A 24,970-nucleotide genomic window follows, 5' to 3' on the forward strand; every position below is an offset into this window, starting at 1 on the left:
TGTTCCCCCATGAGTCCCCCTACTCGAGTTCCTTTGACGAGGGAGGCCAGTAGGTGCAGCAGAACTGCTAAGATGCCACCTTGTACTTTGACGATGAGCACGCTTGCACGGACTGAAATGTGTGACGGAAGCCCGGTGTCCCTTCCTTTCCCAGGTGTCGTCTGAAGACAGGAGCGCCCTGTGGGCTTTGCTCACTTTCTATGGGGGGAACTGCCAGCTGCACCTCAACAAGAAATGCACGCATCTGGTGGTCCCCGAACCAAAGGGGGTAAGCATTTCACGTACATTTTCCTCTTCGCGCATCCCTTCAGTACTTCCGGTGCCGAGTGACGGTTGTGAGCTTCTCTCGGATTAATTGCTAGATTCCATTTACAAAAGCCGATTCAGTTCATTTACCTGACTTAGACCTGGCTTCATTCCGCAGACGAAGCGAGATGATTATCGTTTCTACTCTGAGCCAGATGTGACCTCTAAATGCGAAGAAATTTGGGTTTATTTTGTGGAGAAAATGGGAAAGTTTTTGCAGTCTCTTTTTGAGTTTCCTTTCAAATTCAGTAAAAGTTTAGTTCATTTTTATTTGTGAAAGTATGTATTTTTAGTCTTCTTCACAATTTTTAAAAAGGCGTTGTGCTGAGTAAAACTTTGTAAACGTGTGTTTGGCGAAGTTTCCAATGCCATTTCCTTTTTAATGATCTAGAATAGATACAAGTACGTTTATCTCGATAATCGTGGGGTTCTTGTCTCTAAGCACTGGTGGGGCCACAGAGTTTTGGTTTCCCAAGTGGGGCCCCCCGGTCAGCAGCACCCGCCTCCCCTGTGCATCTGTGAGAAGCGCAGACTGCGGCCCGCCCCACGCCTCGTGAACCAGGACCCGGTGAGGGCAGGTGCAGAGCCCGGTAACCTGGGTGAGGCCCTCCCGGTGGTGCTGATGCGCACGAGAGTTTGAGGACCATCGCTTTCTGGAAACCAGACTTTGCTCCTCCCAGGAACGATGGTTTATGACTCTGAGAGTCAAGAGGAGTGTGTTTATGGCAAGTTGACTTTCCACGTGCCAGTATCCTGTTTTTTTCTTAACTGCTTCTGAATCCGTGCTGCCATCCTGTTCTTCCCAAGGGTACCCTGGCTGGGAGTGGGGGGTGGGGGGGGGCAGGGGTGGCGTGTGAGGTTCCTCTTTCACAGAGGCTTTGACATTGAGCAGAGGCGATCTGGAAACGTGTGCCGTGGCCACGCTGGTTTCCTGACAAGAGCCATGTTGAGCCAGTGGGTGTGGTTGTAACTTAGCCACGCGGTCCGAGAAGAAGCGTTTCTGTGAAAATGTAAGATGTGACTCTTAAGTCTCTCGAAGTAAATCACGTTTTGTATAACACTCTAAGAAATATAGCATGTTTTGGTGAAACGGTATAACGGTTCTTTTCATATTAATATCTTATAATTTATGGCTAAGAGCAAATCATTTGCTTGTAGGTGGCTAGCTCGAAGGGAAACAAAGTATAGCTTTTGTAAAGATGAGCAAATACTTCTGAAGAGTCATTGTCATTGAAGAGGCAACGCGTGAATGTCAGACTCAAAAATAAACGGCATCTCTTCAAATCCTTTTTTTTTTTTTTTTGCATTTTTATGAACAAAGAACATGTTTAAACGGCAGAGCGAAACCACCTTTCGTATTCCTGGATTTTTAAGATGTTCAGTCAAGTGGAGAAGAAAGGGATTTAAGAACAGAATCGGCGGAACAACGGGAGTGTGTTGTTGCTGGGAAGGGCTGGTCTCTGGCAGCTGCAGACCTCGCGGGCGACCGTGCCTGCTGTGGCCGGAGGACCCGCCGGCCCCCCGCCGCTGGCCACGACCCGGACCCTGTGGGCTGCACTGTTGGCTCCCGAGTCTGTGCATTTAGATTTTTTTTTTTTTTATTGTTCGTTTATTTTTGAGAAAGAGAGAGAGCGTGAGTGGGGGAGAGACAGAGAGAGAGGGAGACAGAATCCGAAACAGGCTCCAGGCTCTGAGTTGTCAGCACAGACCCTGACACGGGGCTCGAACCCACGAACCGTGAGATCACGACCTGAGCCGAAGTCGGACGCTCAACCGAGTGAGCCACCCAGGCACCCCTGAGTCCGTGCATTTAGTAACTTGTGCGTGTGAGGGTTCGAGAATTGGAACGACTTAGCTGGGAAGTCAGCTCAGGCAAAGGCATCTGACATTGCTTTGTTCTTAGGTCGCCTTTGTTCAAGCAGTAACTGTCTTTCAGTGACAAAAACTCCCTGTTGGGTTAGAAGGGAGAGGACGCGTGAGTGACAGTGTCCCTCCTGAAATGAGTGCCGGCCCGGCGTGCAGACGACGACTCCGGCCGACCACGGCGGCTGCCAGCGCGAAGCATGGAGTTTCTCCATGGTGTCCGAGATGCTCGGCGACTGCACCGCGTGGCACTAGTTTTACTTCTGCTATTTTTTAACAGTTTAAAAAAAAATGTCACGTTTTATTATTTTCAGCAAACCATCTTCCTATCTTGGAAAATAACGTAGAAATCTCAGATTTGTTACCTGGTCGTATTTGTGTAGCTTATAAATACTTCGGTGTGTGTCCAGACTTGTTTTCCTAGGACAGCCCTGTGGCTCGTTTGGGACAGGCGGTCAGGAAGTTGCAAGTCTCTAGTCTGCTACAGAGGGCTCTCATCTGTAGCGACGTGGGAGGGTTGGTTTCGCATTTCATGGTTAAATATTTCGGGATGATTTGGGGGATAAAGAAGGGGATTTTTTAATTCTTTGAAGCTTTTATTTCAATTCCGTGATTTAGTGAGCGGACGGTGGTGTGTTAGTCTCAGGCGTGCACTGTCGTGATCGAGCACTTCTGCACAGCACCCGGTCTCAGCTTAGTTTCCGTGGTCAGTGCACGCTGTGGTGTGACTGAGTTCAGCATTCCGTATTCCCACGTGCTGCTCGACACATAGGTTTTAAAACGTTTCCATCTTAATAAAACGCACGACTTAAATCATGCTTTACACACAGCATGGTTTCAAGGAGTTCAAGCACACGGCCAGGAATAAAACTGGGTATTATCAGGCGTGTGGGTCAGTTGATAGAGTCGTTCGTAGTTGGTGGCACAGCCTTTTAGGAGGGGGTGTAGTTAGAGGCCAGGAGCCTAAAAGTGCTTTCCATACTCGGATACCAGAACCCAGGAGTTCATCTCAGACCCAGCGATTCAGGATATGTGTGTCGAGAATTAACTTCAGGTTTTCATGGTAACAAAACCCCAGACGTTAGAGACTACTAGAATGAATGATGCAAGAAATAACTAAGCAGTGATCCGGGGGACGGGGGATTGCCTGAAATCACTGTGCAACAGAATGGCGTGCTGGGGTTAAAACGAGTTACGCCTGGGTGTGAGGGGGCCCCCCAGCTGAGTGGGGGTCACGGTGGCGGGGGTCGTCAGAGATGCAGCGTCACAGAGGAGACAGGTGAAGCGGGATGGCGGACGGTTGCCAGCTAACGGAGCTGGGTGACGGGTACAGGGGATTTATCGCACGGGCGTCTCCGCTTTTGGAGTTTGTTGGAAAGTGTACCCCAGAAAGTTAGGAGCAGAAGGGCCGGCCTAGAAGCACACGTTGACGTGGGAGGTTGTTCGCGACGTATGAAGCGAGAAGCACATTCTAGAGTGTTTGTGCCCCCGGACACCGTGGTGCCCCCTCCACCTTTTGAACACACGTACATCTGCATTTATAACAAAGATGGTTGGAGCCGTGCCCTCAGATGGGGACGGTGGAAGGGTCTCAGCAGTATGGCGGTGATTACATCCGCTTCTGGCCTCACGTGTCATTCACGCGTGTCCTCCCATGACTGCGTTTTCAGAAGGTTCGAAGCGGAGCGTCCTCAGAAGCAACAGCGTGAACTCCCTGAGGCTCGTGGGGGGGTCTCGCTCTTTCCCAGGAGGTGGGTCCCGGCTTCCTCTGCCGTTGGTGGCCAGCGCCGGCCTGAGGGCGGTCGTCTGCGTGGTCACCCTTGCCCTGACCGTGAACAGCGAGTGCCACCTTCGGCCTCCTTGCCAGGAAACGCATTTTAATGTGGGGGCTCCAGCATGTTTGCCAGAGACCTGCTGTTACCCTAGGCTTTGGAAGCTGGGGTGGGGGGGAGATTCTGTTAGTTAAGCGAACCATAGTTACAAACTCGCTTATTTATTCTTTTTAGTTGATTTACTACTTTGAGAGCGGGAGTGGGGAAGGAGGGAGAGAGAGAGAGAGAGAATATCCCAAGCCAACTCCACACTGTCAGCACCGAGCCCGATGAGGGGCTCGAACTCAGGAACCGTGAATGAGATCACGACCAGAGCTGAGATCAGGAGTCGGACGCTTAACTGACTGAGCCACCCAGGCACCCCTCAGACGTGTTTATTTTAAAGCTCCTGTATCATGTGACTCTTTCATTGGTGTCTCTTATCCTTTGCTGTCTGTGCCGTTCTACACCCTGACTTGTAAGGGGGCCCCTGCCTGTGAGCACACCTTTTCCATGCACCCTACGTTTTTTGCTCAGTGCCCGTGCCTGCTGTCACGCCCCTGCCCGGCCTCACTTTGCAACAGAGGCCTTCCCTGAGTCGTGCGGCTCACACTGGTGGGACCCTTCTGTACATGTGCCCGCCTCGCTCAGCAGTGGCTGCACATTGTATTCCTGTTCGTGGTCACGTTCTCTCCAGAGCGAAGTTGTAAATCTCCTGAGGTCAGAGACGTGCTGCACCCTCTGTGTCTCCCGTGGAGCGGGCTCGATTAACACTAGGCGCCTCGTTGAGGAAGCCTCCCCGCGGAAAGTCGGCCACCCTCCCTGACTGTGCCCGATGTCCTGAAGGAGCTCTGCCCCCATTGCGGCTTTGTACAGATTGTCGGTGGGTAAAAACTAAGCGAGGTGGCGATTGTTTATTTCGTTCGTCAGAGAATTTTCCGTGGGATTGCTAGCTGTACTTTTTTCTAAAATACCATCTGTAGAGGTTAACTTTAAACAAAATGTTGTAAGGGGCGCCTGGGTGGCTCAGTTAAGCGTCCGACTTCGGCTCAGGTCGTGATCTCGCGGTTTGTGAGTTCAAGACCCACAATGGGCTCTGTGCTGACAGTTCAGAGCCCGGAGCTGCTTCGGATTCTGTGTCTCCCTCTCTCTCTGCCCCTCCCCCACTTACACTCTGTCTTTCTCGGTCTCTCAAAAATAAGTGATCTTTGAAAAAAAATTTTTTTTAATAAAATAAAATCTTGTAAGACCGCTGTTGCAGGTGAGGCCGTCCCGAGTTCATAGACCGATGGTTCATTTTGGCTCTAGTCGTGCGTCTGGAAGGAGTTTAAGCTTTTCCGTGTCTAAAACGGCAGTCACAAGTGCCGACCGTTTCAGCTGCATCCCTGTCCTGACGTTTTCAGTACACGGTTCTAGGAGATTCGGTAAAACTTACAGCTGTGTTTATGTGTTTGTTCTTTACTTGCAGGAGAAATACGAATGTGCTTTAAAGAGAGCAAGTATTAAAATTGTTACCCCCGACTGGGTCCTGGATTGCATATCTGAAAAAACCAAAAAGGATGAAGCGTTTTACCATCCTCGCCTCATTATCTATGAAGAGGAAGAAGAGGAAGAGGAGGAGGAGGAGGAGGAGGTAGAAAATGAGGAGCAGGATTCCCCCAACGAGGGGAGTACCGACGAGAAATCGAGCCCTGCCAGTTCTCGAGAAGGGTCCCCTTCAGGTGCCCAGCAGTTCTCACCCAAGTCAAACACCGAAAAACCCAAAGGGGAGTTGATGTTTGACGACTCTTCGGATTCATCGCCTGAGAAACAGGAGCGAAACTTAAACTGGACCCCAGCGGAAGTGCCACAGTTAGCCGCGGCCAAACGCAGACTGCCCCCGGGAAAGGAGCCGGGCCTGATTAACTTATGTGCCAGCGTGCCACCCGTTCCGGGCAGCGTCTTACCCCCCGACGTCCGGGGCAGCGTAATGGCTTCGGGACAGAACCTGCAGAGTTCTGAAAGATCAGAAATGATCGCTTCTTGGAGTCCGGCGGTGCGGACGCTGAGAAACATTACGAATAATGCTGACATTCAGCAGATCGGCCGACCGCCAAATGTGGCACACGTAAGTCACTCTGTGACGAGCGGGAACTTAAGTAACGGATTTTAGGGCTGGATTTTACAGATGGTTTCGATACAGGTTAGTGGTTCCCGCTTCTTCAGGACAGTTACCTTACAAGCGGTATTTATTTATGTGAGAATTGTTCCACAGGGGTGTGTGTGTGTGTGTTGTCGAGCGTCTCTTCAACGCCAGCAGGTACCAGTGACGGGAGTGCTTGCCCCCCAAGGACGTTTCTGCTCTTAATTAGCCTAAAATCAGCAGTGGCTTGAAGTTAACTGCGTGTTCGTATTTGCTTATAATGAACTTCACGAATTCTTCGTTCGTTTACAGAAGTCGTGATCTCAGTTGATAGGATCCCAGTTGGAGTTTGTTGATGTGGAATGGACTTGGAAAGTTTCAGCAGATGTCCTTCAATTTAGGACCAAAAGAAAGTAGTCACGGTGGTATATTGGCCGCTGTGTACATTTCTCTGGGTCGTGGAGACAAGGTGGCGAAGGAGAAAGACCAGTTTCCCGCCTTCATTTCAGGTGTGGAAGACAGACACGTACAAACAAAAGGGCTCCTGTGGGTTCAGGGTCTGGGCGTTTTGAAGACAGTTCAATAAGGGGTCCTATAATAGCCGACAGAGGAAGGAGGCCATTTAGAAGAGGTGGCTAGGGAGGGCCTCAAGAAAGAGGCGTGAATGACAGAGGCTGGGGAAGAACAGGGTGGGGGTGGAGGGTTCCCAGAGGAAGGAACAGCGACTGAAGCCCCAGAGGCAGGCGTGCATTCGCTGTGCCAGAAGGGAAGAAAATCTGTGAGACTGAGGCTGTGGGGAGAGCTGGAGGCCTCTGCAGGGGTCTTTCCCCCAGGGCCTGGACCATTCTCCCTGAGGAACGAGGCCACCTTCTGCGCAAGCCACTGGGGCTCTGGGAAGGGTCTGTTTCTTGTAGATCGCGGTGTCACTGATGAGTCTACTGGTGGTGCTTCAAGTCTTTTGATTTGAGGCGCATGTTAAAAGTGTTCTCGTTTTTCTTTTCCTGTCCTCCCTTCCTGACTTAGCAGAGAGTTAGTACATGGTTGAGACACCAGAATAAGGTGGAAGAAAAGAAAACATTCTGTAGACATCTGAAGGAAGAAAATTAAGGTGGCACGAGGCGAAGGGTGGAGGGGAAGAGAGACATAATTGGGTTTGAGGAGAATGGAAGATTCTGGAATAGGTGATACAGGGATCCTGGGAAGACAGTATTGTTGGATGTGGTCAGGACCCTGGTTAGGTTGGTGACCACACATTAGGAGCTGAGGAAGAGTGAGCGAGATGCAGTTCACCAAGAGGCGGGCTGTGGAGGCTGAGGAGATGATGGACAGACGGAAGGACAGGCAGACGTGGGGGGGTGGAGGCCAAGGAGATGATGGACAGATGGAAGGACAGGCGGACACGGGGGGTGTTGGTGGCCGAGCAGATGACAGACGGACAGAAGGACAAGAGGACATGGGTGGGTGGCGGTGGCTGAGGAGATGACGGACGGACCGAAGGACAGGCGGACGCGGGGGGGTGTTGGTGGCCGAGCAGATGACGGAAGGATGGAAGACAGGTGGATGCGGGGGGTGATGGAGGCCGAGGAGATGACGGATGGACCAAAGGACAGGTGGACGTGGGGTGTGGTAGAGGCCGAGCAGATGACGGACGGACCGAAGGACAGGCGGACGCGGGGGGGTGTTGGTGGCCGAGTTAGTGATGTCGGAGGGGCGGTGGCTTGGGAAGATGAGAGACGGAGGGGGCCCAGGTTACATGCCAGCAACCAGTGAGACCTTCTGCCTGGCGTGTTCATTTTGGGGCAAAGAAGGTTGTGGGGTTTTTTGCCAAAATCGTGGGATCGTCCACAAAAGCGGGATTTGTGGCATTTCCCGCAAGGTGGGTGAGGCAGTATTTTGTAGCCTGAATGGTGACAGCGCGTGGTGGCCGAGCGGCAGACTCCACTTTCGCGGCGAGGCGCCTTCCGTGGGCTCCCCCCCACCGCCATACTTGGACTTCCCATCGCGGTCCTGTACCTGCGGGGCCGGGAGGACTTTGAGTCGGCGGGACACCGTTCTGGAGGGTGGTGGCGAGTGAGGAGGACCTGAGGGGAGGGGGGGGGAGCCCTGAGGGGAGGTGGGGGGAGAGGACGGAATGCTCTGTCCATTGGGGCCCACGCTCACATGGGGTCCCTGCGGGTGGGGGGAGGACGGAACGCAGAGAACGGCTCTGATGGGGAGTGGATGCTAAAGCCACGAGGTCCTGGGCTCGGCACCAGAGGGCCGTGAGGGGAGCAGAGCCGACGGTCAGAAAGAACCAACCGGAAAGCCAGGAGCTTGAGGCCGGTGGAGAAGGCAGCCGGAGGACAGCCGGGAGGCAGCGGTGGTGTGACTGGGGCGTGCGCGGGGAGGCCCGGCGGCCCCGGGGCGTGCAGCTGGAGCGCACACGGACCCCTCCTGTGGTCTGGGGCCCAGGGGCCCCCTGCTGACCCCCCGTCGGCTCACCGCTGCCCCTGCCCCTGTTGCCGCCCTGTGCTTCTCCCATGTCCACTTCGGTCCCACGCTCCCTGAATTCACGTTTGGATGGAATCCGCTCCTGTGGGGTGGAAATGGGTGCCTGCATCAGGGAGTGGGGTGCGCCCCGCAGGAGGGCCGTCGGAGAAGCCGGCCCCAGGCTCTGGTGCGCTTCGAGGCCCCGCGAAGCCCCCCCCCGGGCCCCAGGGAGAGCGGCTGCCCAGAGACGTTGCGCGTGGTTTTGGTTTGCAGGGACATTTTGCTGCTAGAAGTGAAGAAAATGAAGTTTTGAAATGTTACAGCTAGAGGACAGATTTAGTTTAAAAATAGATTGGGGATGAGGAGAACACAGCCAATCATCAAAATTTGTATAGGCTGCGAATTGGTAGTGGCTAGAGCCACGTTGTTTGTGTTGAAATTCTTTATATATTGGGGCACTTGGTAGGAAGCAGTTTAAATAAAGAAAGCAATAGCGTCACGTAAAGGAAGAATCCAGACTTGACGTTCGTTAAGAACTGTTGTTTGTGGAATGGCAGATTATGCGACCAAGCAGCCAGGAATCCCGCTTGTTTGATTGCTCGAGACTAGCGCGTTTTCCACAAGAGGCACATCAGACGGTTGAAAAGCCCGGCTTTCCAGCCCGGTGTCCGTCTTACCCCAGGCCAGGGCTCTCGTCCTGACGCCTTTCTGCTCCGAGCCACCCTGTGCTCACAGCCTGCACCCACCCCACCCTCTCCCAGCTTCTCCTTGCTCCAGGCCTGGAGCACCAACCCCCCCCTCCCCCCCCCATGGAAGGGGAACAGCCTCGGGCTCCAGACCTTCAGCCACTCCTGGTCTTTTCACCCTTTGTACGGAGGGTCCTTCAGACCTTCCGGAGCTGCCCTGTGATCTGGGGTTGGGGTGCGGGGCGGGGGGAGGCAGCCTGAGGCACACCACTGATTTCACCCTGCCCATCGTGGCGGACAGGCCTTTATTCCTTATTCCCAGTCAAGCTCATGTGGGTTGTGACTTCTGCAGTAAAAAAATACATGTGTACAAAACTTTAAAAAATTCAAGTGGCACCAAAGGGTACAAAGTGGTAAACTCCCTTCTGCCCTTAACTCCTGTGTCCTCTCCAGAAGCAGCCACTGTTACTGGCCCGCTGCGCTGACAGGCTCAGGACTGATCCGCAGAAGTCCTAGCAGCTGTCTGCCACCCGCCCCTCGCGGCTTTTGTGGACGTGTGAGCATCCCAGTTGCTTTCCTGCTGTCTGGGTGTGGTACGCGCTGAGGTCCATTTCCCTCCGCTTTACACGATACTTTTTAGTACTTTTAAGCATAGAGAATAAATCGTTACCCTGCCGGTTATGAGTTTGTTAAAAAAATTTTCTGGTTAGAGCTCTACTGAGGAGCTTCTGAAGTGTGGAGAGAACTCCTTATGGAGAGAGAGGTCTTACCTGTAAGTGATTTCAAAGACAGATCGTGCAAGCCTCGAGTTTGGCCTTCGTTTTTATTGTTTTTTTTTCTTAATGTTTGCCTATTTTTGAGAGAGAGCGAGCACGAGCCGGGGAGGGGCAGAGAGAGAGGGAGACAGAGTCCCTGCTCTCTGCTGAGAGCAGAGCCCGACGTGGAAGTTGATCTGATGATCCCTGAGATCATGACCCGAGCCGAAGTTGGATGCTCACCTGACTGAGCCCCCCGGGCGCCAGGCCTCCATCAGTTTTAGAGGCAGCTGTTTGGCCACGAAATCCAGAGTCTGCCACCCTTGCAAATTATGTGGCCTTTACGTTCTGGAGTCTGTTTAAGTGGAAGATACATTTTAAGAACATACTTGAGGTTTTCGATTTAGTCATGGCTTACGTTGCAACTGGATTTTAGAGTTTTGTTTAAATGGCAAGTGTGTTTTTAATTGGGAAAAAATTCATTGTAGGACATAACATTCAGTGCCGTGCAGGATGATACAATAACGTGCCATCTGGTGCTCTGGCCTCTCCCGACTCCTGGCCCTGTCCCCTCCCTCCCCTCAGCTTGCCGGCGGCTCTCCGCTTACGCCTGTCGTTGTGAAGGAGGAACTAGAAGGGAACGGTCTGGGCGGTTGGATTTTCTCTGGCTCGAAACACTTCGCTCCTTCTGAAGAGCCCCCCGTCCTTTTGGGGGAAGGTTGACTCCCCAGCTGTGCTGAGGATTTCTCAGTTGAGGGACTGTTTGCCATTAAACAGACCTACCGTTGGTGTCTTTTCCGGCCCCCGTTTACAGAGCTGCCAGGGCGCAGGGCAGGGTAACCACAGAAGAGGGGGGTGGGGGTGCTTTCACCGGGGGGTGGTCTTCACATCCGCCTCTTACGGGGCCCCTTTCGTTGTTGGAAAATGGCAGGTGCGGGGAGGAGCTCGGGCCAGGCCGACTGGCTGCAGGGTCCACTTTTTCCCTGGAGCATCCCTGGGTTAGGAGAAGTGTGGAGCTTGGCAGGGGGACGGGGGGGGGGGTGCCGGTGAGGCGCTGTGCCCGCAGCACATTGCGGGGGGCGCACAGACCCCTGCGAGGAAGCAGGGCGCCTCTCTTTTCTCCTCCCCCGCCCCTTTTTTTTTGTAGCCCCGTGACTGTGCTCTGTCGAACGCATCAGCCGTGTGAGTTTACACGTGTGTCAGTTTTAAGGCATTAGCTCGTTCCGTGTTACCTACTTCCGAATTCTGAATTCCGGTGAATTCGTTCGCTTTATCGAAGTTGGTGACGCTTGCCGTTTGGTGCCTCCGTGTCGCGCGGTGCTGAAGAGACGGCTGGGTCCGCTCGCGTTCTCCCGCTTGGAGGACGTTAGTCCGTTTCCCTGTCGCTAATGACTTCGCCTCATTTTTGTTTTCTAGATCCTACAGTCCCTTTCAGCGCCCACGAAAACCTTAGAGCATCAGGTGAACCACAGCCAGCAGGGCCACGCGAACGCCGGTGCCGTGCTGTTCGGCCAAGTGAAGGTGGCCCCGGAGCCCCACCTGCCGCAGCCGCCGCCCCCGCCCCCGCCGCCGCACCCGGTCCTGCACCTTCCGCCCCAGCAGATCCTGCAGCTCCAGCCGCAACCGCAGATCCCGCAGCAGCCCTACGCCCCGCCGCAGCCACACCCCTTCCCGCAGCCGCCGCCCCGCCCGCAGCCGCCCCTGCAGCCGCAGCACCCGCAGCCGCCGCAGCACCTGCAGCAGCAGCTACAGCAGCACCTGCAGCAGCAGCAGCAGCTGGCCCAGCTGCAGCGCCTGCACCTGCAGCAGCACATGCACGCACCCGCCGCGCCCCCGCCGCCCCAGGCCCTGCCGCCCCAGGCCCCGCCCCCGCCGCAGCCGCAGCCGCCGCCGCCCCCACACCCGCACCAGCACCCGCACCAGCACCCGCACCAGCTGTTTGGACACGACCCGGCAGTGGAGAGTTAGTATCGCGCGCGGTCTCTCTCTCCCCTAAAGTCTTGTCGGGAGGCGCCAGGGTGGGGTGAGGGGCTGAGGGTTCCCGTCGGGAGGGTCCTCACGGAGGGGAACGGGTCCGGTCCCCAACGCGGGCCCCACTTGTCACGGTGGGGCGTCCTGGCCCCTGAAGGCAGCACTGGGGCCCCTCACGGGGCTCCACGCACTCATCCGTGCGCACACAGTGTCTGATCACTTCGTGTGCACCGTCAAGCCCGCGGACCTGTGTTTTGAACGTACCGCTCAGGCTGCGAGCGTCCCGGTGGAGAGCGACCGGCTTCAGAAATGCAGAATGAACGCAGCAAAGTGAACGCCTCCGTTTTTTGCACACATGTACTCAGGGGGTTTTATTTTCCTCGTGTGATTCCGTTCCAGTTCCCGAAGAAGGGTTCCTCCTGGGCTGTGTGTTCGCGATTGCGGATTATCCCGAGCAGATGTCTGATAAACAGCTCCTGGCCACCTGGAAGAGGGTGAGTTGTGCCTGAAGAAACACAGCTCGGTCTTGAGGACTTGCGGAATGCAGACTGGCCTTCCGTCCGTTTGGCTGCCCTCAGTGACCTGCACGTTGTTGTGTTGGGAATGTATTATGGGCATTTTATTTTGACACTCTGTGACTTTGGGCAGATAGATCACTTTTCTGGGCTTCAGTGTTTCCCGCTGTAAGGGAAGCATGTTGGACTTCGTGATTCTTGAGATTCTTCCAGCTCTTAAACTCTCAGGGCCACAGGTTATTTGTGTATAACTGGGGATGTGAGAATGAGATCAGGTATTTGGTGCCCTGGGATAGGGACCATCATCCTCTGTGTGCCTTAATCCTTTCTGTCTCCAGAGGTGAGTGCCGGACAATCTTAGACTCTCCAGCTGGGAAGGGACCTCAGAGTCTCTAGTCTGTAGTGGAACCGTAGTGCTCGTATTTATTATTTTGTATGTTGGCCTTTAAGGAAAAGGAGAAGTAAACGCTTTTCCCGTTAGTGCCGCAAATCAAAACTGATTCTAATTTAAAAAAAAAAAAAAAAAAGACTGTAAGTATGCTTCGGGCAGATCTTAAATGCGCTTCCCCGAAAGCATTCCTGTTGTTGAAACACTCTCCGTGTGAGACAGAATACTGGGAATGCACGAGGGGGAGAAAACCGCACATGAGTCGGAGAAACAGCCACCTGTGATGAGCAGGAGGCAGGACGGCAGGTGCAGCGAGAGCCGTGAGAAAACCCAGCCCGCTGGGTGGGGGCGGGGGCTTGAGAGAGGCCTGTGGGGACAGGTGGTTCCTGCACTCAGTCTTAGGACAAACAGGAGGGAGCATGGAGGGTGTCCCAGTGAGAAACCCTCGGTGTAGATGGGGAGGGGGTGGCAGGAAGGCACGGGCTCCCGGCCAGGCCACCCCTTCGAAGACCTTCTTCCTGTGCCACGTTACAGAAGTCGGATTTTCTCCCTGTAGTTATTAAAGCATGTAGAAAAAGGAGAGACATACATTCCAAACCATGAAACGTTGAGTTACGGGAGTGCAGGCAGGTGACTAGGCCAGTTGGGAGATGCTGGTAACCTGACCTGGGGCAGGAGGCAGAGAGAGGTGGGGAGAGGCCCATCTGAGAATCACGGCAGCAGGAAATTCTCTAAAAATCACAGAAGTGTTGGAAGGTGATGTGTAGAAACTGGCCTCAAAACAAAGATATCTTTGTAACTCAAAGACACAAAAGATAGAGACAAGTCTGCTTCTGTTTGAAGCTCCGGGATTGGTCCAGGAGGGCGCGTAGCAAGGGACAGGCGTGCCAGTGCAGACGAAGCACGGGCAGGAGCACGTGGAGAGGGACGGATGGGCACCGTCGCTGCAAGTTCGGGGTACAGAGGGAGGGCTGCCCGGAGCTGCGCCCCAGGGACGGCTCTAAGAAGCAGCAGTCGGGAGGCGTCACGGAGCAGCCGGCGGCATCTCCGGAGCCCCGAGGAAGAGTGGCTCCTGGCTTCGGATGTCGCGGCCTGTCTGCCCGTGACGCACCGCTGTGGTGACAGCGTCCTCAGGTGGCCACGGTTGGGCGCCCCCTCCCACGGAGATGGGAGAGGAATTCTCTGGGTGAGGGTGGAGGGCAGTCGTGGAGATGAGTGGAGGGAGGCGCCGGCCTCAGTTGGAGCGGGAGGAGCGGTCCCCGAGGGGCAGCTGACACGCGCTCTGATGTGACCTGATGTGCCTTATCTGTCGGGGCGGGAAGAGCTACACCGTGCCCTCTGCTGTGTAACGAGTCCTCCGCAACATGGTGACTCCCAGCAGGGAACACGTGTCACCTGGAGGGTGCTTCGTGAGTGGAGACCCTGCCGTGGCTCAGTAGGGTGGCTGTGGCCGAGGCACTCTGCTCACGTGTGGTCGGGAGGAGCCGGGCGACAGGAGCCACGGGGCCTTCCGTGGGGCTGGGGCAGCGCTGGCCTCCGCCGGGGCAGGTGACCTGAGGTGGAGCAGGGAGGAAGCCACAGTGTCTCCTGTCTGGGAAGCCGCATGCGGTCGCTGCACCGTATCCTGTTTGTCCAGCCCATACCAAGCCAGGAGGCCAAGCTCTGCTCTGAAGGGAGGCGCGTCCAGGGATTTGTGGGCACAGATACCACCACGGACGGTAGTTGTGTGTTGAAGAGTTTGGGAATGACATAGTGAAAGGTGCATAGAAAACTAAGAAAGGCAGGCGGGAGGGAGGGAATACGGCTCTTAACTGCAGGAGATGCGAGCCAGGGTGAGCCCCGCAGGAGGAGGTCAGGAGGCGTGGATTCGTGAGAACATACCCGGAACTGTCGGAAGACACGCGAAGAGCTGGCTGTGCTTGCCGCAGGGGGATGAGAACCAGTGGTGTAGAAACCACTCGTTTGCTCGCATGCCTTAGTAAGCCGTGTTTGTGAACTGCTGAAACAAAAATCGGTGAATTCTGGTTTTGTTTTTTTCCGGAGAAAGAGCGTGAGTGGGGGAAGGACAGCAGGGGAGAGAGAATCCCCAGGAGGCTCCACACCATCAGTACGGAGCCTGACCCAGGGCTCGATCTCACGACTCTTGAGGTCCCGACCTGATCCAAAATCAAGAGTCAGATGCTCGACCGAATGAGCCACCCAGGCGCCCCGACCAAAATCAAATTTAAAAAGTAAATGGCACCTGGGTGGCTCAGTCAGTTGAGCATCCAACTTTGGCTCAGGTCACGATTCTGCGGTCCGTGGGTTCGTGCCCCCCACGTCGGGCTCTGTGCTGACAGCTGGGAGCCTGGAGCCTGCTTCAGACTCTGTGTCTCTCTGTCTCTCTCTCTCTCTCTCTCTCTGTCTCTGCCCCTCCCCTGCTCATGCTCTGTCTCACTCAGGGATAAACAAACATTTAAAAAAAAATTTTTTTTTTAATGTAAATGAAGCAAGGAGTGCCTGAGTGGTTCAGTCGGTTAAGTGTCCGAATTCAGCTCAGGTCACGATCTCGCAGTTTGTGAGCTCGAGTCCCACGTCAAGCTCTGTGCTGACAGCTCGGAGCCTGGAGCCTGCTTCGGATTCTGTGTCTCCCTCTCTCTCTCTCTGCCCCTCCCCTGCTCACTCTCTGTCTCTCAAAAATAAACATTAAACAAAAGTAAACGAAGCAGAACCGTTTTGTGGGGCAGATGTTTTTTTTAACAGACCGCGAAAGTCCGTCCCTTCTGGTGCGCGGTTCTTTGGACTTTCACAAATGCTGCCAGCACCATGCAATGCCACAGAATAGTTCCCTCAGCCCTAAGACAGATCTGTTGTTAAAGATCAATTTCGGGGTTTGCTGACTTCCTGCTATTTATTTATTTATTTATTTATTTCTTATAATGGCTCTTAGCCAGGGTGGCTCTGCCCCCCAGGGACGTTTGGCAATGTCTGAAATGTCATGACGCCAGGGCGGGTAGTAGGCATCCAGTGGGTGCAGGTCAGGGGAGCGTAGGATGGCCTCCACCACGCGGTGCTGGCTGGTCTAGAACGTGAGCAGTGCGAGGTGGAGGGAACCGTGTTACCAAAAGAGAACGTTCGTTTCTCTTGTCTTTCCCTCTGGAAATTCGAGTTAAATGAACGTTGGAGCTCATTTTCGCTTAACGGCGCTGAGTGGAGAACCTGTAAATATAACCCATACGTGTATCGTATAAGTTCTGGTGAAATATACTATAAAAATAGACGATGGGCTCCTTAATAGTCTAATCGGAAACCGTACCCTGTCCTCCTGAACACACGAGGTTGATTGTGACATTGGCTCTCCTGTGTGTCTAGATAATCCAGGCGCACGGCGGCACCGTGGACCCGACGTTCTCGAGCCGATGCACACATCTCCTCTGCGAGAGTCAGGTCAGCGGGATGTACGCACAGGTGAGTAGGGCAGCGTCCCCTGTGACTGGAATGAAGTCTGGCCCGTTTTGCGGACCATCTTAGGATTCTAGTGATTGCTGTGTTTGGAAAGGACCTTTTTCTGCCTCTGAAGATAGCAGAGTCCCTTCTTTTCACCAGTCTTTGCTGGGACAGATAACCTTGTGGTCGCCTGGCCTTGACGTCTTTGAGCGCGGTGTGCCAAGGACGCGCCCCTTCTCTCAGTCCAGGGCAGCCCCGTGACCAAGTGGGGGGCGGAAGCGGGACTTGCGCCCTTGGGGGCCTTCGTGCGTGGGGCCGGACGGAGCCTCTGTAAACTCCTGCAGGGCGTGGGCTCGCGTGGTGTCCCCTCGTCTGTGGCTTCAAGTTCGTGTCTTCTCTTCTAACAGTGTTCTTACTTGTGGACAGAACCCTGTTAATACGTGTGTGATAAACAACCTCCCCGAAACTGCTCTTCAACACTGTAGCCTTTTTCTGGATCCACTTTCCAACTAAAACTGTAGAAATGCCTGTGAGGTTTTTTTTCCCTCCATGGCCGATTTTAGGTAGGCGGTGACGTCTTCTCGGAGCCTGTTCTTTTGGGGGCCCTCCATGTTCTTGCAGGGGCATTTTAATTGAATTTTGATGATCATCGATGTGATCTCATTCCGTGATTATTTTTAAGATGTTTACAAAGCGTGTTGCCTTTGCCCCGGTTGCAGGCTCCCGTTCGCGTGTGGGTCGTCACGTTCTCAATCGTGACGTTTGTCCCTTTGGTAAATCGAGGGCTAGATGTCGTGACATTCCCGCGAGGGCTTCCTGATCCCGGGAAGGTGTTGTCATAGCTGTCCAGCCTTGCGGTTTTGTGCGTGACCCTGCAGCCACAAAGCCCCAAGCACAACAGACCCGTGATTCTGTGTTTGGTAGGCGATCAGGGAGAGGAAGAGATGTGTCACAGCGCACTGGCTAAACACCGTCCTGAAGAAGAGGAAGATGGTGCCGCCCCACCGTGCCCTTCACTTCCCGGTGGCTTTCCCCCCCGGAGGGAAGCCGTGTTCTCAGCACGTAAGGGACTCGGCTTTGTTCTGTGTTCGTCCTCCTCCGGCAGAGTAGGTCCTGCGCTGCTTTCTGCCTCCCGCTCGGGCTCCCTCTGGCCCGGCGCCCGAGGGCCCAGGCGGGGCAGACACCTCCCCTCCCGTGCGCCTGGCGGCACAGGCTCCTGCACGTAGGAGAGTCTAACCGGGTCTCCAGCGTCTCAGACGCGACTTAAGGTCCCGGAGTAAAGCGGGGGTCTTGTGCCGGAGTGGCCACCGCCGGGCAGGCCCCTGTCGGTACCTGTGGGCTCTCTCACTCCGACGACCTCAGAACTGGGATGGGCAGGGAGGGTGCAGAACTCGCCCGTTCGTATTTACACGCTTAGTAGGACGGCTTTGTTAAAGTGACGTCAGCAGCGTCCTCCCGACACAGAAGAACTTCCCCGGGTCTGGTATCTCGGTCGTCTCCCCCGTCGGCTACAGACGTAGCCTGCGTCCCGTGAATAGGATGCTGCTTTCCACACTGTCGGGAGCGGCGTTCCCAGCTGCCCGCGGGAACGCCAGGTGCACAGAACAGGCCCAGAGAAGGAAGTGGCCACGGGTTAAATCGTCACTGCGTCTTGGCCTTATTTGCTCTCTTTGTGCTTAGATTATTTCTGTGACTGGATTTGTCGACAGTGACAGGGACGACCTGAAGCTCATGGCTTACCTGGCAGGCGCCAAGTACACGGGCTACCTGTGCCGCAGCAACACGGTGCTCATCTGTAAAGAGTAAGCACGCCTCTGACGCCACGTGGGCTCCCAAGTCCGCTTACGACTTGGCGGGTGTGTCAGCAGTTCGGTGTTGGTCGCCGCGTCGCGTTCCGTGGTGGGAGCCCGAAAATCAGTCTGTGGGAGTAACAGCAGTGAAGTTTGGACGTTCGCAGAGGCGTCCGTAAAGCACTGCGGTGAACTAGAATCTCAAATTCGCGGGCTTTGAGTCAGCTGAGTCGGGTCCGGGGAGTAAGGCAGACGCGGGGCTTGCGGGCGATGTGGGACCGCGGCGTGAGCCTGGACGCATCCTGGGATCGCGATCGCCAGCCAGGGGCTGCCGTCGCCTTGGCTCAGGCAGCCCTGCTGGGTCTCTGATACCAGATGCAAAAGAAACACTGGTTTGAACGGTAGATGCTTCTAGCATTTAACGAAGTGTGTTTTTCCTCAAAACCAAAAAGGCCTGCCGGTTTGAAGTACGAAAAGGCCAAGGAGTGGAGAATACCGTGCGTGAACGCCCAGTGGCTTGGCGACATTCTCCTGGGGAACTTCGAAGCGCTGAGACAGGCCCACTGCGGCCGCTACACGACGTTCAGTCTGCAGGAGCCCTTTGCCCCTACCCCGCACTTGGTTTTCAGTCTCCTGGGTAAGTGCAGTTTCACGGGTCAGGTTCATTAGTGCGGGAGCTAGACGTGCGTCCACCGCCTCTCGCTTGCCCGAGGCACCGCTGTGCGCCAGCTTCCTCTTAGTCCCTTCCCCCCACCCTGCCCGGGGGCTCTAGCCGGTTTGGTGTTCTCGTCTGCCTTTTTAGTAGATGCCGGGGATAGAAGGAGCTCTCCGCTTTTCGGTCTGGTCTCCCCAGCCAGCCCCTGCTGGTGTCCCGTGCCCGCCTGTGCTCCTGTGGTCTCCCCTGTCCTTGCCAGCTGCTCGTCCTGGGCCACATGGACCCCCGCCCTGCGGGACACGCTCTGACACTCAGCTGAATGCGCTCCAGAAAATGCCCGTTCAAGCTCGGCCTTGATAGGCTCCGTTTTCAAAATGCTCATTAAGTCTGGTTTTCCGGTGGCTTTAATCGTGGCTCTTGAGTTTGGTGTTTGGATGGCTCTTCGTTTTAAGCCACAGTCTGCTTCCCTGGGACGTGTCTGCCTGGGACGTCTCCCTGGGACGTGACTTCAGTTCTGGGAGCTTTACCGAGACCTGTGGTCGGTCCTTGAAGCAGTCAGCACGGCCGTCGTGTAGGGAGGTGTGCTGGTCCCTCGGCCACCCTGACGTGCCGTGGTCCTCCGTGTGGGCCTCCCATTGTCACGGGTGGTTGTGGTTCCCGGGAACGGCTTCCGGAGTGACGCCAGGGTGGGCTGGGGGGCGGCTCCGCTCTGGACACCTGTGCCGTGCTGCGTTCTTCGTGTCCCTCACCTGGAGAACCCTCAGTATGGGACACCTGAGCATGTCCCGCGGCTGCTCTCCCCTTACGTTGTACTGAAAACGTTTCTCAGCATAAGCGTGGTGCTTGCGTTTATCCTTAATGAATGTCCGCTGAGCCACCGACCTGTCTGATGTAACGTTACCGGCCCCAAAAAAGGGCTTTACAAACGGGCTTTTCTGCTTGAACAGTATGCTGTTGTAAATGTAACTCGTTTCTCTCTAGATGCCTGGAGGGTCCCGCTGAAGGTGTCGGCAGAACTGCTGATGGTACGTCCAGTCAGCGGCCCAGTCACTTGGGCTGTCCCTGTCTTACAGGAACGCGGTAGGCACAGACCTGTGTTTGTACGTTCGAAACTCTTTAAGTGATTTGTCAGCACGACGTCATAGGATGTTCAGCACACCCGGGGTCTTCGCTCCCCTTCTGTCGGTGCTTTTGTCATTGCCCGTATGTGTGCCCGGGGGAGCGCTGCTCGAGGAGCTGCAGCGAGAGGGGAGGCACGAGCACTCACAGGGCAGGAGCCCTGGGACAGCGCTGGCCGCTCTGACTCGCGTCGGGCTGCCCGTGGTACAGGACGGGGACCCCCTCACTGTGGGCCGGGCCCCGGTGGGTGAGGCCGCCGGCTCGGGACGCGAGGAGGTCGGATGCCGGCGGCCGTTGTCTCGGAAGCAGGGACGGGCGGCCACATCTCCCTCGTGTGATGCTGGGACGTCGGGTCCTGTTTTCCGTGTCATGCTGCGGTAACCACGCCGTGTGATCCCTGGATGCTGGGTGGCCGTGTGATGTAGGGGTTAGGGTTACGCCCGGGTCACCGTGTGTGTTCACCTGTCTGTTCGTATTAAGGGACTTGAGTCACGTGCCCGCTGATCTTCAGCACATCCCTCAGCACTACAGAGTTAATTGGGGGGTTGTGTCCCCGTAAACAATGAACTGAGGGGAACCCTCCGGTCAGGGTCACCCAGTGACACCCCGGCCTGTGTTCTGTGATGGTCTGCCCTGCTTGTTTTCCGAATCTAACCTGGGAGCTGCTGAGAATCGTCCGGAGTCTGTCAAGGAGCCCGTAGGCTAATGATAATGCGGTCCTGTGTTTTTTCTTTGCTTAAACTAGTAGTTATGATTTGTAAGACACGACTGGCTCTGACACACCAGCAAAAGCAAATATTCTCCTGACTCGCCCGGCTGGCAGAGATGTTCCGTGGCCTTCGGGATGAAGGTGGGAACGCGGTCACGTTCTCCCCCGCTCGGCCCCAGGGGCCTGGACGGCGGCTTGTCCCACGGCTTCGTGTGGCGGTCACAGAGCCGTGGGTCTCAGAGACTCGGGGGCCAGTTTACCTTGTTCCTCATTGCCCCCGACGTGTGGAGTTTGGAGACTAAGGAGCTGAGGGTTGTGTCCTCAGGGCAAAGGTCAGAGAAGGAGAGCCTGGCCCCGTGCCTGACGGGCTAGCGGGTCTCGCGTGTTTTCTGGAGATGCGCCGACTTTCTTTTTGGTCGTGTGGATACAGCCGGGGTGTTTAGAAAACGTGAAGGTAAATGCCCAAGATGGAGAGGCAGTGGCTTCACGCGGTAAAACGAGTGACCCGCGTAGCCCCTGGCAGCGCGGCGGTCCGTCCGGGGACGGCTTTCGTGAGCCGCCATGCGCCAGATTTCTGTTGCGGGAACAGCCGTGTTTTAGGGGCGAGATTGCAGGGAGTGTTTTCCAAATCCCACGTCGGGACAGCAGACGACGCGGGAACGAACGCTGTTGTGTGGTAGCGGGGGCGGAGGACCGCACGTGCAGCTGGGCCGGGAAGGGCCAGCCGGCGGGCAGGTGCCAGGCACGCGGGCCCCTCCAGAAAGCCCGCTGGCCCCTGGCCGGCGTCCTCCTCGCTGCCATCTAGGCGCGGCTGGCTTCCGTGTGGCGGAGGGACGCTTCTCTGACGCGGGTGTGTGGGCAGCTGCTGTGTTTTGTGCGCAGTCGACTGACATGGACACCGGTGTGATTACAGGGTGTGAGGCTACCTCCCAAACTGAAGCAGAACGAAGTGACCAACGTCCAGCCTTCTTCCAAAAGAGCCAGGTACGGACAGCCCCTTCCCGCCACTACGGTTGGGGTTCTCTGCAGGCCTGTGTTAGAAACGCTCACAGTTGGGGAGATTCCGGGACGTTTTCATAGAAAACAGGATCTTCTGACTTTCTCTTGGTTTATAACCTCATTGTGCTGGGTCTCGTGGCCGGGCCCAGAAGGGGGACAGACATATCTGTCTTTCTCTTTAGTTAAAAAAAAAAAAAAAGTTGAATCTTTTTGGTTTTATAAGTTTTATATTTTTTAAGTGTATTCATTTTTGAGGGAGAGACAGAGCGTGAACAGGGGAGGGACAGAGCGAGAGGGAGACACAGAATCTGAAGCAGGTTCCAGGCTCTGAGCTGTCGTCACAGAGCCCGACGCGGGGCTCAACCCTGAGCTGAAGTCGGACACCCAACCGGCTGAGCCACGCAGGCGCCCTGCATCTTTTTATTTTTAAGCAAAACTGTGTCCCACCGCAGTCGGTAAAGCGGCAGGCGGGAAGGGCTGGCGGGCCGCACCGCGGGAGCAGGTGTGGGATTGCGTCCCCGAGGTGAGCCCCGCGGCCCAGGCGGGCGGGGGCCGAGAGCCCCGTGGAAGGACGTGTGCGGAGGCGGTGGTCTCGCCTGCCGAAGACCTGGCTGGCCGGTGTGGGTCATGTGATTCGTAAGGCAGGGCAGGTGCAGGATGAGCGGGGACCTTTCTCCTTTCGTGACTGTGGAAAAGCCATTACTTCCAAGGCGGACTCGATGAGGCTGTCCTCCGCAGTCACCAGCTTCCCTCGCCTCTCCCCTGCTCTGCATCAGGCCCACATCACAGTCCATGTTCCAGAAGCGTTCAGGAATGTCTCAGTCATGTGATGACGCGTTTTTTAAGTTGTCATCAAAATGCCACAAACCTTACAAAATTATTTTACCTAAATGGCCTCAACTGTCAGCTACGTGAGACTGAGGTTTCATTTAAAATGCGTGCCTATCTGGGCTGATGGCTCGGAGCCTGGAGCCTGTTTCCGATTCTGTGTCTCCCTCTCTCTCTCTGCCCCTCCCCCGTTCATGCTCTGTCTCTCTCTGTCCCAAAAATAAATAAATGTTGAAAAAAAAAAAATTAAAAATAAAAAAAAAAATAAAATGCGTGCCTAAGTCAGATTGCTTGCTTTGTGCTTCTGGTGTAAGGGCGGCGGACGGGCCTGGCGCCTGCCAGAGGTGCAGCTCCGGGGATGCCCCTGTCACTGCCTGGCCGGCGTGGACGCCCCCCACTGCCTGGCCCGTGAGGGACGCTTCCACTGGCACAGCTGGCTAAAGCCCCCACTTTCTTTTTTAAAGCCCGTGGAGACCTTTGTGTGCGGGGGGGGGGGGGAGGGTGGTGAGGAAGAGATGGCGTTCGCCTGAGCCGGAGCGCGTCGGTCTCGGGGGTGACCGCGTCCAAGGCGGGGAGGCCCTCGCGCTTGCCCCTTACCGAGGAACCCCGCACACTCGGAGCTCTGAAGGCTTGTGCAAGCTGTTAGAATCTGTTGTTTGTTAAACAATATGTTTATTTTCTTTCACAGAATTGAAGATCTACCCCCTCCCACCAAAAAGTTAACACCAGAATTGACCCCTTTTGTGCTTTTCACTGGATTTGAGCCTGTGCAAGTTCAGCAGTATATTAAGGTGAAATTCCCTTCTACCTTCTGGGAGGAGTTTTAGCACCGTTCCTTTTTGCACACTCGGCTTTAGGCTAGCAGTGTGTTAAAGTAACATTTAACCGGGAACGTCTTGCTACAACAGAGTTTTTGGCTTATAAATCAGTTGTAGTCATTTTTACAGTAAAAGTAGCCATTAAATCGTAAGTGACGTTTCACCTTGTTCTGTGGTTTTTATAGTTTTATACTTAGACCCTTGCTCTCTTAATAGTAGAAAATGTAACTCGGGTGAGTAGACAAGACCCACATTTATGGTCCTGCGAACGCGAGCAACCTGCTTGAACGTGCTCGTGCCAGAAGCGCGCCCCCCCCCCCCCCCGGCGTCGGGGAAGCCGCGGGCCACCGGAGGCCGGTTCTCCTGGGTGGGGACCAGGGCGGCCGCGTGCTTGTGCTTGGACAGGAAGTGGGGACGCAGCCTTCAGCGTGCTGTCGGAAGTAACAGCACAAGGGAGGGGACATCTCGCTTGGCTGTCGTTTCGGGGGCGGCGGTTCGGAGGGCGTGAGTCGGCCTGTTACCACGTGGGCTTCGTTCATCGTACCGCTCAGGTTTTGAAGGAGAAGAACCCGTCCTAAGTGCCGTATCAATTGTTTTCACTTTTAAAATTGAGTCTAGTTACGGAGATCTTTCCTGGATGTTCACGTCTTCTCAGTCACTTCTCTAATTTTTATGAACAGGGTCTGTCTGTTAATGTGCCTCATCAACACCCATTTCAGCTTAGAAAGTCTGGGCATGTTCGCGCCTTTTCGTGAAACGCACCGCCTTGTTCTCCGGGCATCGTGTCTGTGGGGTGTGATACTGGGGCCCTCGGGGAATCGCTGGTTTTAGCTCAAGGCGCGGGGTCGACTCCGGACACGTCCATGTGCGTTGCTGTGCTCGCCGTCTCCCAGCTCTCAGGCCAGCGCAGTGTGCCTCGCTCAGGTGCGGCCCCGCGCTCACCTCCGCTCTGTGCCCCTCCCTCCAGAAGCTCTACATCCTTGGGGGCGAGGTCGCCGAGTCTGCGCAGAAATGCACGCACCTCATCGCCAGCAAAGTGACGCGCACGGTGAAGTTCCTGACGGCCATCTCCGTGGTGAAGCATATCGTGACGCCGGACTGGCTGGAAGAGTGTTTCAAGTGTCAGACGTTTATCGGTACGTAGCGTCCACAGCTCCGTTGCTGATGTGGAAAACCGACACGTGTTTTTCTCAACTTTATCTCTGCTTTCGTCCCAGCAAACGCCTCATTTGCTTTCTTACTCTTGATAACTCACCATTAAATTCATAAATGTCTCCCACATCCCAGTGAGTCACTTGATACTTTTGCCTTGTACCGGGAAATAGGAAGGCTTCGGCGTTTGGACGTTGGGGGGAATAAGGCCTCAGCCTCCGCCTCCTGATCCTTCCCGATCCTGATGCGTGTGTTCGGTTTGGATGCTGGCTGTGCGGTGCGATCTCGCGTGCAGCACAGGGTACGGGGATGGCGTCCAGGGGTGTCCGGGCACAGCTCTGATTGCAGGCTCCGTCAGAGGGCTTGGTCGTCCGCCCCTCCTCATCTGCCCCGCGTCGTTCAGGGCACCAGGAGCGAAGTCCTTCTAGGTGGTTGTGCTTAGAGACGGCAGAGAAAGCATAGGTTTTGTTACACGGATCAGTGGACCGAAGTACTTTTAGTGGAAGCGGCAGCAGTGTGACCCCCCTCCCCCCCAACCCGTGTGGTGCTCCCAGCCCACATGAACCCCACGCGCACATCCTGAGCCCT

The 24,970-nt window shown here is 55.4% G+C and overlaps 1 protein-coding gene and 1 long non-coding RNA gene across 6 annotated transcripts in view; one reads left to right on the forward strand and one right to left on the reverse strand.

The window, feature by feature from the left end:
* Window positions 1-24,970, forward strand: part of PAXIP1 (PAX interacting protein 1) — a 50,947-nt gene that overhangs the window by 17,850 nt on the left and 8,127 nt on the right. For 2 of the 3 annotated variants that reach the window (XR_015243681.1, XM_086685580.1), the window contains exons 5-16: window positions 155-268; window positions 5,449-6,087; window positions 11,429-11,975; window positions 12,383-12,477; window positions 16,238-16,333; window positions 17,237-17,374; window positions 17,993-18,114; window positions 18,555-18,739; window positions 19,739-19,782; window positions 21,499-21,569; window positions 23,101-23,203; window positions 24,198-24,366. Coding sequence is in view for 2 of the 3 variants with exons in the window: in XM_086685580.1 (XP_086541706.1) it covers window positions 155-268; window positions 5,449-6,087; window positions 11,429-11,975; window positions 12,383-12,477; window positions 16,238-16,333; window positions 17,237-17,374; window positions 17,993-18,114; window positions 18,555-18,739; window positions 19,739-19,782; window positions 21,499-21,569; window positions 23,101-23,203; window positions 24,198-24,366 (2,323 nt within the window). In the remaining variant the exon portion in view is untranslated. The remainder of the gene's footprint in view (window positions 1-154; window positions 269-5,448; window positions 6,088-11,428; window positions 11,976-12,382; window positions 12,478-16,237; window positions 16,334-17,236; window positions 17,375-17,992; window positions 18,115-18,554; window positions 18,740-19,738; window positions 19,783-21,498; window positions 21,570-23,100; window positions 23,204-24,197; window positions 24,367-24,970) is intronic. The other variant, XM_086685591.1, reaches the window with a different exon arrangement.
* Window positions 23,067-24,970, reverse strand: part of LOC147582925 (uncharacterized) — a 30,982-nt gene continuing 29,078 nt past the window's right edge. For all 3 annotated transcript variants that reach the window (XR_015243701.1, XR_015243705.1, XR_015243695.1), the window contains exon 6: window positions 23,067-24,819. This is a non-coding gene — a long non-coding RNA (uncharacterized LOC147582925). The remainder of the gene's footprint in view (window positions 24,820-24,970) is intronic.

The sequence above is a fragment of the Puma concolor genome, chromosome A2, assembly GCF_028749965.1.
Source record: "Puma concolor isolate L17-30 chromosome A2, mPumCon1.1.hap2, whole genome shotgun sequence".
NCBI classification, from domain to species: domain Eukaryota; kingdom Metazoa; phylum Chordata; class Mammalia; order Carnivora; family Felidae; genus Puma; species Puma concolor.